This window comes from Misgurnus anguillicaudatus, chromosome 11, assembly GCF_027580225.2.
Source record: "Misgurnus anguillicaudatus chromosome 11, ASM2758022v2, whole genome shotgun sequence".
NCBI lineage: Eukaryota > Metazoa > Chordata > Actinopteri > Cypriniformes > Cobitidae > Misgurnus > Misgurnus anguillicaudatus.
In genome coordinates, this window is record NC_073347.2 from 25196964 (window position 1) to 25210361 (window position 13398).

The window sequence follows — 13398 nt, forward strand, 5'->3', positions numbered from 1 at the left end:
TTCTAAAGTAATAAGGCCATTTAGCCGACAGTTTAAACACTGCTACATAATAACCACATATTACACCATTTAAACCTTATAAAAAAATAGACTTTTAAATGTTGTTTGCCACCGTTATATACAAAATGGCCTGTTGCCGGGAGTGAAAAGGTGTGGCAAAGTCCCAGAGGTGTGGCTTTTTGGTCCATATATCTTATTTTGGCCTTTATGACAACTGTGAGGAGGGAATTTTTCGTAACTCATCTGGTTAAATTATATTAAGTCTTAAATTTATGCATAATTGGTATAAATGTGACTGGTAAACCGTCATTGCTGTCACTACCATCCATAGATATATACACTGGATATATATCGCAACAGCCTTGGGGTTCTAAGCATGCATCAAAACCGCCACCATCTTGAAACAGGGGTCTTGTCATAGGAAGTAGCTAGGTAAAGCTGCTATCTCCGCCTGTACTTCGAATTCATGGACGATGCAGGAGTTTTGTGCTGCGTATGGATGATAGGCCTACTAGCACTATGCATTATAGTTAGAAAAAGTAGATTTTTATAATATCAAAACTTTAATTATTTTTCTGGACTCAATGTGCTAAATACATGTCTGACTGTTTAAACGAACCAAAAGAAAACCAAGAAAATCGCATTCATGACAATTTAAAGTGATTTTATTTCCGTTACACCATTGCCTACAATGACGCTGATGCGGGGTTCCCCTGTTTCAAGATGGCAGCTCTATTTGACGCATTCGGTCCAATGAACTGCAGTAGCCAAGGCGATATCTATGACTACCATCAAGCTAGGTGGGCGTGGTTTCAACCAGGCACCTCAGCTCCACCCACGCCTCGCCTCTTCGCCCATTTTCGGGTTATCTATGAGGGATGCACGGTGACGCGCTTCCAAGGTGGCGAGGGCAGGCTCCACCAACTATTGGCTTTAAAAAAGCTCTTCCCAAACCTATGGGTGATGTCACGGTCTCACAGACACTACGTCTATATTTTTTACATACCTGATGATGGAGGAGGGGTGTGGCTTGGGGAGGGGGGACAACTTCCTTGGGCTGGACACTGCAGAAATGCATCCTGCAGACTAATGACAGAGTCTAAGACAGAAAGAAAAGTGTGTGATATATCTAAAAAGATAAACTGCACAGTTAAACCCTAGTTAGTGTGTAATGTTGCTATAATAGCATAAATAATACCTGTAAAATGATAAAGCTCAAAGTTCACTGCCAGGCAATATATTTTTTCTTTAACAGAATTCGCCTTTTAAAGCCTACAGCGAATGGCCGGTTTGGACTACAGCCCTCTACTTCCTGCTTTAATGACGTCACTAGAACAGTTTTTTGACTAAACTCCGCCCACAGGAATACGTCAGTCGCCAGCTAAGCTAACGGCTTAAACTTTATTTAAGAACACAGCGCAGAAATACTTTTAGTCATAGTATATCAATGTTACAACAAACTTGTAACACAACACCAATAGAATTCAGTATCAGTGACCACAAACCCGATTCATATATTGGCGGCATTCCAACTAAATCTCTCATAGAAAAGTTATTCAAGTTTGGAAAACAAAAGGGTTAGAGTAAATAATCATTTTATTAATTCTGATCCAGTGGGACTGAACTCACCAGACCGTGACCACTCTCTGGGAGCATAGGGGAAATCAAGAGCCTTCTGTGCATAATCTGCCAGTATTGTGTCTATGTGTTGGTTGGTGATGCCGGCATCCTGAGCAGGCAATAGGCTCCGTAGAGTCCCAACAGCAACAGTGGCCCAGTCCACTTTTAGGTTCATCAGCAGCTGCTCCAGCATGAGAAGCGGATCAGACAGCAAAGAAAAATAATCCTGACGAGATGCTTCCGGGAGAGTCAGTAACACCTGCCATGGGTACACAAATAAGGAAAGTTGTTTTTTGAACACTTTGATACACAAATTGACTTATTTGTAGGAGGTTTATAGCCAATTTATACTTTTGCGTCTGGGTTACGCCGTAGGGTACGCCAGACGCTACGCACGTAGGCAACGCCGTCATGAGCATTTATACTTCTGCGTTTGTGTTGCTCTGCAGTTACACCGTCGAAATGCGTAGAAGGAAACACAATGCATTCACGTCGACCAATCACAGATCTTGCGGTCCGCGTCGTTTTGACGTGTAGTTACATTTTTGAGGAGGTGCACGTCAGGTACTGCGAAGGCTACGGCGACAGGGTTCGCGTCTATGCGTATGTTACGGCGTATATAAATTGGCCTTTAGTTACTTTAGAGCCAAGGTGCAGGGCGTGGATGTGGCGTCTCCGCGTTGGGGTCATCTGACTCTGGAAGTGAAGGGTGAGGTAATCAGACAGGAAGTGGCAGGCAGCCAACCCAGGCCTTCGATCCAGAGCTTGCTCACTGACCTCCAAACCCACTGACCCAGACAGAGCCTCCAGGAGCTAGGAGACAGGTATGGAGAGAGGAGAATGCAACAGTCAAAGATCATATTCAACCAACTGACCGCATAAAAAACACTCTACCATCAAGATCACAAGAGTCACATAATCTGGTTTGTTAAGTTGATTAATAACTTGCGTGTTATAATCGAAATTATACAAATTCTACAGGGTCATACAAACACACACCTGGAAAGCATCTTCCGTGTGACCCTGTTCTAGCAGGTGTAGCAGGTGTTCGGTCTGCAGCTGCAGTCGAGACTGATCTGAGACTGTGTAGAGCTGCACCCACCGATTACACAACTCGAACTCCTAAACACACAAACACAAATCTATTCTTCATAATATTGTACTAACATTATTTCATTATCAAGTAGTTGATTCAATAATTGTTATTGCTGTGTGAAAACTCCATATTCTGAACATATTATATTTGACAGACTCGGGTTGCCAAAAGTGCCACATGTCAGAGCACTGCCCACTACACAACTGGCAATAGATTAACTACAGGTTAGGCGTAGGCTACGGGTGCCCAAGCTCAGTCCTGGAGGGCCGGTGTCCTACAGAGTTTAACTCCAACCCTAATCAAACACTTGAAGCCAAATCACGGGTGTATACCAATTCAGGGGCTGCGGCCTTCCAAGGCTGTATTTGAAGGCAAATTACGTCACCGGGCCGCGACGAAGGATGTCCCAATACAAAGGCTCCTTCACATACAAGCCTCCAAATGTGGCCATTTCCACCCCTGAAACCAAGGATCCATAGATGTATTCTTCACAGCCTTGGCTTTCCCAAGATTCAATGTGCGCCCGTGACATCTGGATATTTTTAAATAAACATGCAAAACTGTAATGTAGTATATTTTGCAAATTAAAGGTCCTTGTGACACCATAAATGATGTTTTAGTGATGTGAATTAATATTATTGCTGCAATATTGTGCATGTTGCGATTTGCTTTTGTACATGTCTAAGGTTGGTGAATTTTACATACTGTTGGATAGTTTCATCTTCATTAATTTGTTATATATTCTAAAAAATGTATTTTTAAAAGTCTGCCTGTTGTGTCCCGCTGACAAGCGTATGGAAGGGAACAGTGACGCAACACGCCCGTAGGCCAGGCCGTCTCATTTCAGTTCACTTTGTGGCCTTTAGAGGCTGCCGCCTTCAAATATCGAGCCTTGCCTTCAAAGTCTGCGGCGTTAAAAGAATCCAGAGCCTGAATTGGGATGCACCCAAGGTCTTACTAAGCATTCTATAAACTTTCAGGTAGGTGTGCTAAGGCAAGTTTGAGCTAAACTCTGCAGGACAACCGAGTTTGGGCACCCCTGGTGTAGGCAGTATTACTAATATCAATATACCAGGAAATATTTGTCATTTTTGTTTCATCTATGTTCTGTAATCAATTCTATACTAATGCATATAATAAATAACCTACAGTTATAATATAGCTGAATATTCACCAGTAGCTTTTTACTAAACCCATTATTTTTTTAAACTCACCCTGGCATCCAACATCAGAGCAAAAACAGATTCTGGATTCTTCACAGACTCCTCCCTCAGCTCCTGCCACGTCTCCCACGGCAACGGAGGCTGCAAACTGAGCATCTGTCATGACAACAAGGAAATGTTACAATTTGATCAGTCAAATTCTAGAATGTGCACTTGCCGTGGTGCCGCAGATTAAGATCTAAGTGCAAGAGTCCAGAACCGACCTGCTGGTACATGTCCAGTTCATGTTTCCTCTGCTGAAGCTGTTCTCTGAGAGGATCCTGAGTGCTTTGGTCACTAAGACAGAACTGTAGCAGCTCTAAACACACATCTAAAGTCCAGCGATCCAAACCCTCCAGAACCACACGGCCACGCAGCTCCCAGTCCCTTACACGGAACAACTGCATCACACCACTGCTGCCTTTACAAATAGATATATAGATACAAAGATAAATTGAATGTTAACAAGTATTTTCATAAATACCTCTTTTCATGAAGAGACTCACAACATAGACCAATTTATTTGAAGAAAGTGTGCCCTGCAGAATAAATACAATAAATCTTACCTTGCAGCGCAGTGCATGCCAGTAGTTTGTCCCGGAGCGCCCCCTCCTGGCTGCAGGGTTGAGCATACAACTCCAGCAGGTCTAACGCTCTGTTCAAATCCTTGCTGTTTAGGGCTTGCTGGAACGCCTCTGCAGCAATAGTTTGTCCCACACTGCCCTGCAGGCCAGAAAACAGCATCCCCACGATAGGCTTCCCACACAGAGCCGCCCCAAGACCCTCCTCTGCTTCAAAAGAGACCCCTTGAACTGGCTCAGCCATGACCCGCAGGTACATTCTAAGAATAGGAAAGTTTTTAAGCAAGTCTTCCCCTTCCCTAGCAATCTGGTCTCCATCCAGAACCGCTTCTTTACGGCCGGACCCACGAAAATAGGAGGGTAAGCCTGACCACCCGGAGGAGGTCGCTCGGGTCACTCCACCCCGGCTGGCACTGAGGCACGCGAGGGCGGCGATGAGCGAAGACCGGGACTTCAGGAAAGACAGCGCAGATGGAGTCAGTAGAAAAGTTGAAGGAGGGCATGAAGACGGTGATGGTGGGGAGGTGGAGAGGTTGGTGGATGTCGCAGACATGTCCTCCAATGAGACCTCGGACTCAGAGCTGGGGTCAGACAGGTCAAGGGATGGAGCGCACTCCTGAGCACACTGCTGGAGAAGAGAAGCAATGCTGACTGGGCAGAACGCCCCTCCATTAAGCCCTGCGATCCTTGGTTGCCCCTGAGACAAGGCTACAGTCTGTGAATCCCAGAAAGGAAGAGCTTCACAACAGCGCTGAATGACAACCTGCTGCACACTTAAACGCAATCCTTCCTGTTGGAGGAGAGACAGGACCCTGTATAGAGGGAAGAGAAAGCAATGACTAATCCAACCAAAAATGGTCATGGGGAATAAACTGGAGGCACATGTAAATTCCAGGTCTAATAGCAATGCCCCTAAGATAAATATTAATGCAGGTTTTAAAAGAAACAGAGAGAGAACCTTCCATACCTGTCAGGTGATACCTGTCTGTCAAACAGCAGGAGTGAGAGGAGCTGGGAGGGCGACTGAAGCAACACTAAAAGAGGATTGCCTAACTTCACCTCTGTGCACTGATCTAAAATCAGATTATAAATACCATAAGTATCAGACTCGTCTCGGACACAGTACTTTATAGACATGACATTCCAATGAACCAGTTTAGATTAAATGATTGAAATATTTTGTCTTACCGTCTGATCCCAGACTGCGAACCAGTACTGAAGCCAGCAAATTGACATAATCTAAGAAGTTGCGTATGTAATCTGGTCTTCCAGGTGCACTGTCATGCTCAAATGGGCAGAGCTGGTCCAAATACTGTAGGAGCTGTTTCATAGCAGTTCTCACCGGATGAGAATCTAGTTCAGACTGTTTGAGACCAGCCTGTTCAACCAGAGCCGTCAGGAGAGAACTCGCTGTCAGAGCATCTACTGCAAATGCCAAAACTCAGAATTAGAGATTAAACACACTACAGGCTGATTTTTACTACTTCTTAAGCACAGAGGTTGTTTTTGGGATTTCCAACTGGATTTGGCCTACACAATTTTAAAAGCTTCTCATACCCACATACAAAAGTGTACATACAAAAGTTTGGTATCATTTTACAGGAAACCCTTTGAAATTACATAAAACACTGTTGAAAGTGCTAAACATGGTTGTATGTGTTGCCAGTCCTCTAATAAACACAAAAAATAAAAAGGCGCTTTTTGATGTTTTTTTCTAAAGTCTGTATTTGAAAGTGTATAACTCTGGACCTGGGTGTTCCAGCAGACAGTTTTGTTTGATTCCAGCAAATGTCATCTTACAGAAGAAAAAGGAATTTTATAAAAGGGCTCGTTCTGGTTCTTCATTCTGATTAGTTGAAACGCGTTCTAAGCCGTGATAAAATACCCCGGTAAACCCACGGTTCAGACCGCATCACAAGTATCACCGCCACTGTTGCTGCGTACTGATTTATGAAAATAAACACCACAGTCTTTAATCATTTTTTTATTTTTCTACCTTTGCACAATTATGGCGATATCCAGATAAATGACTCAACAATATTTATTGACATTTCGTCAATAAAGAGAAAACGTTCTCTGAGATGTTTTTGTCTTATTAATATTTCCGCTATTATCCACTAGATGGCAATCTTACCCAACTTAAACACTGACGCATTCACTCGACACAACAGCGTTGTGGTGGATTTAGCGTGACGTGTACGTTTTGATCAGGCTCTGAATCTGATCTCTTACAAAACTTCTTCACAAAAATGGAATCATCTCCGCTTTTAGCTGAAAATTTGAGACGTGATAACTGATAAGAGAACAAATGAAGGTAGGATGAAACTTTTTTTTTGTTGTTGTTGTTGGAAAGCAGATGGACTGTTATTTCATTTGATATTTTATGTTTATTTAAAAAAGATCATTTTTCTGTAAGGCATTAAACTAAAACTTGGTGGCAACTAAAAAAAAAAAAAACGCTGACGGGGAAAGAGTTAAGCATGCTTCCAAGCATATTTGATCATCACTTCAACAGCTGCACAATATAAATGTCAATGTATATTTTAGATGAATGTTGATATATATATAAATAAACACCACAGTCTTTAATCATATTTTCATTGTGTCTTTGCTGCGTCTGTGTTGTTTGTGAACTGCGCTCTGTTGCAGCCACACTTGATTCTGAGGAACTACTTTGTTTGGCGGAAGAGTAATATTTTTACTAATATAATTAAAACTTATTGGTGTTTTATTTTGTGAAACCCTGCTATGCATATGATGTAACCGTTTTATAAACGCCATAAACCCCGCAAAGCAGTGGGTTACCAGTGCATTTTATAACAGCTAAGGGGGTTTGGGCACTCCGCTTTGCGTCGTGCCTAACAACGCCCCTTAGCTGTTATAAAATGCACTGGTAACCCACTGCTTCTTGGGGTTTATTGCTTTATTTTCTCTATCGTAATCTATGCAAAATTTATTCTATTCCAACTGAAAGGGAGGAATAATACCCTTTTTGTATTCAATTTCCACCTAAAACATTTGAAGTATCCCCATAATCACATACAGTGGAATAAATGCAATATCTTTATATCATTTTACAGAAAACCCTTTGAAGTTACATTTAAAGCTGCTGTTTGTGACAAATATTGTTATTTATGTTGTTTTTCATATGATGAAACACCAAATTTCTTTTTTTGTGTGTGTTGTAAACACTGTCTTTGAAAGTGGATAACTCTGGTTCTGTGTGCTCTAGCAGACTGCAGACAATAAACACCCAAAAAAAGAATGATCTTTTTAGCATGTCAAATTCAAGAGTTATTCTTATTTTAGTGAAGGGTGTGAAAATACATTTTTCATATAAAAATACTTCATATTTTTTTTCACATATAATAAATAGCAAGGGATTATTCATGCACACAACCAAAGAAAATGCTGTGAATGGACCCATTTTGTAGTAAATTTTCACATAAATTTACAAAAGACCATTTTTTACCTCATTATTAATTCGACGTTTGTTAGATATGTGATGATAATAGAACAAAAAAAAAAATGTAGCCCTTTTCCTGAGAGTGAGCGCTTTCATTTGATATAAGACTTGCCCATGTTTGTAAATTTGTGAATATTAAATTATATAAAAAAAATGGGGGGTGATAGTGTAAAAATTAAGTGTAAATAACTTCCTTACAGTAAAATATGTCAAAGTGATGCAAATCTGCAGAAAGTAGAGATTCTAAGCTTTCAAACAGTATCTCATATGTGGTACTGGGTCCATGACAGACCATAAAAAAATTAAAGAAATATTTTATATTAAGTCATAATAAGTCATTTTGGTCCCGGTACAGGGTCCGCCGTGTAGAGGAGGTTAATTGTATGCTTAATTAAAAAAAAACAATACATGAATAATACCTGTCGTGTTGGTTGCAGAGGTCAGGGTTTGAAGCGTGACCTCCAGGCGCTGGTGCAGGTTTAAGCGAGAAGCGATACTCTCCTCTGTTAATATCGAATGACAACACAGCAGCACTTCCTGGGCACTACAGCCAAAGGGGCTTAATACAACATTCTCCTCTCCATTACAATCTGGTGAAGAGAGACTACGTCATATGACAAAACTGAAAATATTAGTATGTGTATGTGTGTGGGTAGTACTGCAGACCTGTTTTACTTGTGGCTTTACTGGCGGAGGTTCTGTTGAGGACCTTGCTGATTTGTTGCAGTACTGATGAAAAACCTTTAATGCCATTTATGTGAGGAACCTTTGGATCTACTCGCACACCTGTCAAAAAAATCACGAAAAATCATCTTTTATACAAAACCTCATTTGGTACTTATAAACAAAGCAGTTGATCTAAAACGCCAACACATTTCATCTCTCACCTCTTGTCTCAAGAAAGCTGCTGAGTCTTCTCTCTGCTGTCTCAAGCAACTGGCGTGAGGTCTTCCATAGCTGGCACTTACAGCAGGAAAGGTCAAAGGCTGCCATGGCTGCAGGACTTAATTCTTCCAGCAGTGGGCGAAGAAGGTCAGAGGAGTCTATAGGGCACTGGGATAGCCAGTAGTCCTCCTCTAGACAGGGTACCGGCCGGGCCGGGGTACTTAGTAAACGATCAGCCACATCGGAGATGGTATAGAAGGCAACGCCTTGTGAGAGAAACATTAGTAGCAGTAAATTTGAACTGTCAGCTAGTAACCTGGAGGTCACGCTTGTGTGCTTGTGTGTGTGTGTGTTACCTGCGGCCGCTGCACTCCCAATGCTCTTAAGTGTTAATCTGCTGCTGCTGCCCATTCTTGTCCTGCTCGTGGGGGCGACGCCAACTGAGACCAGCCCTTCTGATGATGATGAAGATGAAGACAGCGATTGACTCTCTATTTTCTGCTCCACCTGAGTCAGCTCTGACAAAACCTCCTGGTACAGATCCATAAACACCAGTTCACCTGAACACTCAGAGTTTTCCAAACCATACATCGCAATCACCTAACAAACACACACAAAAAACATTTATTACCAACATGCACATAAAAAGTTTTATAACAATCTCATGAAACAGACAGAACTCTGAAACAGCGGTACTTCTATCCCATCAGACAGTGACATCATCATTGAAATCTAATGTAATGTTACAACATATCTCACTTGCTGGGCCTCTATGTAGTTGCCTCTACGTATGCAGGCAATAAGAAGGGATTCAGGAGGAGAGAGCATCGCAGGAACCAGCCAGCTGTGTGATCCACCACACGGACACACTTCATTCCCACGACACACGGCTCCAACACAAACCCCACCATCTGGGAGATGGCATAAAACCAATCACATACATTATGTGCTTCGCAATGATACAGTATTTTGCATGCATGCATGCTCGCTCTTACCTGAGGCACTAGTGCTGACTTCTCCGTTCTGTCGCTCAGAGGAGACGTGGCGTTCAGAACGATGCCGATAGTTTTTTCTTCTCCTTCGAACACCTGAACCGCTGTTGCTGTTCCCGCTGCCTTGTCGTTTTAGAGGAAGTGCCGGACTAGGAAGTGGGGAAGGGAGGTAAAGGCCACCTACACTCACATATACAGATAAACATTATACATTGCCAATATAAATATCTTTTAAATCCCTCATCACACACCCATTGCTCACCATTCCCACTGCCATTGTTACTAGTAACAATCTGCAGTCTCCACTGGGCCTCTGCTGTATATTTAGATAGTCTCTTTAAACGAGTGCTAAAGGTTTCCGTGGTAACAGAGCATCCCAGACTTTCCGCCAACTCCACGTCAGCCGCGAGTGCCCTGCCATCCTCCTGGCCGACCCCACACACGCCCTCCAAGCCCTCCCTCACCAGCCGCAAAATCCTCTCCATCACACACAAATCCACAAGAAATCCCTGACACCCTGGCGTTTGGTGGCCCAACTCGGGGTTAACTTGATCAGACTCTTTCCCCGGGGCCTCCAAGTCTAATTTAGGCTTGTTCACTTCCTCCATCTGTTCACCTTCTTTTTCCACTTTTAAGACACTGTCCTCTTTGGTACCGTTTGGTTTCTTTTTCTCGGCAGTGTTTATGTTGTGGATTGCATCTTGTCGAGTTTCTGTGCTGGTGCTGCTTAGATCTGATTGCGGGATGAAGTCAGTGTCAGAAAGGAAGAGGAGGGAGAAAATGTTCTCTAGGAGCTCCAGGCGGAACAATGGAGGAACAGCTTCCAGATACAACTGACATTCCGACAGGTAGTGCTGGAACAGATCAGAGGATCCTGGGAGGGGAAAAGAAGAGAAGATGTGAAATAAACCTTTCATATTACATTGCTCACAAAGATACTCAACATGATATTCCACAATAGTAAATGTCAAGAAAAAACTAAAATTACTTTACTAGAAAAGCTACTCAAGGATTAGTCCATTTAAAAAAAAAATCCAGATAATTTACTCACCACCGTGTCATCCAAAATGTTGATGTCTTTCTTTGTTCAGTCGAGAAGAAATTATGTTTTTTGAGGAAAACATTCCAAGATTTTTCTCATTTTACTGGACTTTAATGGACCCCAATTCTTCAGAGTTTTTAATGCAGTTTAAAATGACTCTAAACAATCCCAAACGAGGCATAAGGGTCTTATCTAGCTAAACGATTGTCATTTTTGGCAAGAAAAATAAAAAATATCCACTTTTAAACCATAACTTCTCTCCTTCCTCCGGTCCTGTGACGCGCCAGAGTGACCTCACGTAATATGTCATCACGTCAAGAGGTCACGGATGACGTATGCGCCCCAGTGTTTACAAGTGTGGAGAAAGAGGACCGTTCCGACGTTGTTGTTTGTGGAATGATACTAATTAATGTCTTTGTGTCAGTTTATTGTTTAAAATGGTCTGCAAATGTGCGTTTTTATATATGTAATACGTGACCTTTCGACGTCATTACGCAATTACGTGAGGTCGCGCTTGCTCGTCACACAGCCGGAGGAAGAAGAGAAGTTATGGTTTAAAAGTGTATTTTTTTCGTTTCGCTAGATAAGACCCTTATTCCTCGTTTGGGATCGTTTAGAGTCCTTAGAAGCTGCATTGAAACTGCATTAAAACTGTTAAGTGTTGGGGTCCATTAAAGTCATGGAATGTTTTCCTCAAAAAACATAATTTCTTCTCAACTGAACAAAGAAAGACATCAAAAGTTTGGATGACATGGTGGCGAGTAAATTATCTGGATTTTTTTAAGAAAATTGACTAATCCTTTAAAACATAAACACAAAGAAATGAGAGTGATTGATAATATGAATAGACATCTAAGAATAGAAAAACAAGCACAGTCACCTGCAGTTGGCTCCTCCCACTGACCCGCCTCTGTCTGCTGCAAAGGCTCACACTCCTGGAAGCTGGTATGTATGCATGCTTTAACACAGATGGCATACAGAGCATACTTCATCGCACAAAAGCCTTGAAACAGAGTGACGTTACGCTGGACAGAGCTACTGGGTGCTTCCACGGATGAAGAATCTCCTAAAAACAAGGGACAAAAATGTTAAGGTGTAATTTTATAAAGGTGCCCCACATCTGTCCTCGTATAGTGGTGCGCATCCTATACCTGTCCTCTGCAGTAGTTCCAGCACTTTGTGTTCCTCATACTTGGCGAGGGGTGTCAGAGAATGCAGCACATACAGGGCAGAGTGATGGTCTAGCATGTGCAGTTGACTCTGCAGAGTATCATGGGATATCCCTCTGTACACATACACATAAAAAAACAAGAATTGCACATTTAATCATTTGATTTATATTCATTAATATAACAACACACAATGCACCTTATATATATATACATATATATATATTAGGGCTGTCAAAAGATTAATCGCGATTAATCGCATCCAACATAAAAGTTTGTGTTTACATAGCATATGTGTGTATACTGTGTATAAATATTATGTATATATAAATACACACACATTCATGTATATATTTAAGAAATATTTGCATTTAAATACTGTATATACATTTCTATAATTTATATTATATATAAATATAAATATTTTATATATAAATATAAAAAAAAATCTTAAATATATACATGATTGGGTGTGTTTTTATATATAAATAATAATTATACACAGTACACACACATATGTTATGTAAACACAAACTTTTATTTTGGATGCGATTAATCGCGATTAATCTTTTGACAGCCCTAATATATATATATATATATATATATATATATATATACACTCACATGTTTATATGTTTATATATACATACATTTACCAAATGTATCACTAAAGTAGTGATGTGAGCAGTTGGCCACATCCAGTGAAATAAATGGGTCTCTATGGGCTTCTGCTGGTCAAAATAATGTATTTCCTAAACTTTAATTCTTTCTTTTATGTTTTTTTCTAACCAGCAGATGGCCGAAAAACAATTTAAATCAAATTTAGATAATAATTTATGTGAATTTTTCATAAAAATGTGATATTTTACATGCAAGCTAACGGTATAGTTGAGGAATTTTGTGGTAAACAGGTACAAAAATACTTAATATCTCCCACAACAAAGCATTAATGTTAATGTATAGATGGGAAGTAAACAAAAAAATTATATATTATTTGTATCATTAAAAATGTATATACTTTTTGTAATCACCATTTCAATTTCTGGGGTCATTTTGAATGGAAAACAGGAAAATCGGGGCTTATAAGGTTTAAAGGTGATTTACTCACGGGTTGTTCTGGTCACACCACTCGAGAACATCAAGCTGAGAGGACAAAGTGCAAGCTAACTCACTTAATACTGAATCATTGTTCTGGGGCTACACAGAGAGAGGAAAAAAGAGAAAGCCTTCTTCATTTATTTATACACATTTGAAATGTGGAGTTATTCATGTTTATACACAATACTTTTAATGCAAGGACACAGCTGACTCACATGATGAGATCATTTCCTCCTCTCTAACATTA

At 40.9% G+C, this 13398-nt stretch overlaps 1 protein-coding gene across 2 annotated transcripts in view; it reads right to left on the reverse strand.

The window, feature by feature from the left end:
* Positions 1–13398, reverse strand: part of zfyve26 (zinc finger, FYVE domain containing 26) — a 28749-nt gene that overhangs the window by 9164 nt on the left and 6187 nt on the right. For both annotated transcript variants that reach the window (XM_055170392.2, XM_055170391.2), the window contains exons 8-26: positions 13162–13250; positions 12036–12169; positions 11765–11950; positions 10105–10716; positions 9846–10022; positions 9610–9761; positions 9207–9450; positions 8853–9116; positions 8632–8751; positions 8385–8555; positions 5688–5924; positions 5467–5572; positions 4485–5311; positions 4143–4339; positions 3931–4035; positions 2620–2742; positions 2260–2433; positions 1630–1879; positions 1007–1099 (exon numbers count right to left, since the gene is read on the reverse strand). In XM_055170392.2, the coding sequence (XP_055026367.2) occupies positions 1007–1099; positions 1630–1879; positions 2260–2433; positions 2620–2742; positions 3931–4035; positions 4143–4339; positions 4485–5311; positions 5467–5572; positions 5688–5924; positions 8385–8555; positions 8632–8751; positions 8853–9116; positions 9207–9450; positions 9610–9761; positions 9846–10022; positions 10105–10716; positions 11765–11950; positions 12036–12169; positions 13162–13250 (4261 nt within the window). The remainder of the gene's footprint in view (positions 1–1006; positions 1100–1629; positions 1880–2259; positions 2434–2619; positions 2743–3930; positions 4036–4142; positions 4340–4484; positions 5312–5466; positions 5573–5687; positions 5925–8384; positions 8556–8631; positions 8752–8852; positions 9117–9206; positions 9451–9609; positions 9762–9845; positions 10023–10104; positions 10717–11764; positions 11951–12035; positions 12170–13161; positions 13251–13398) is intronic.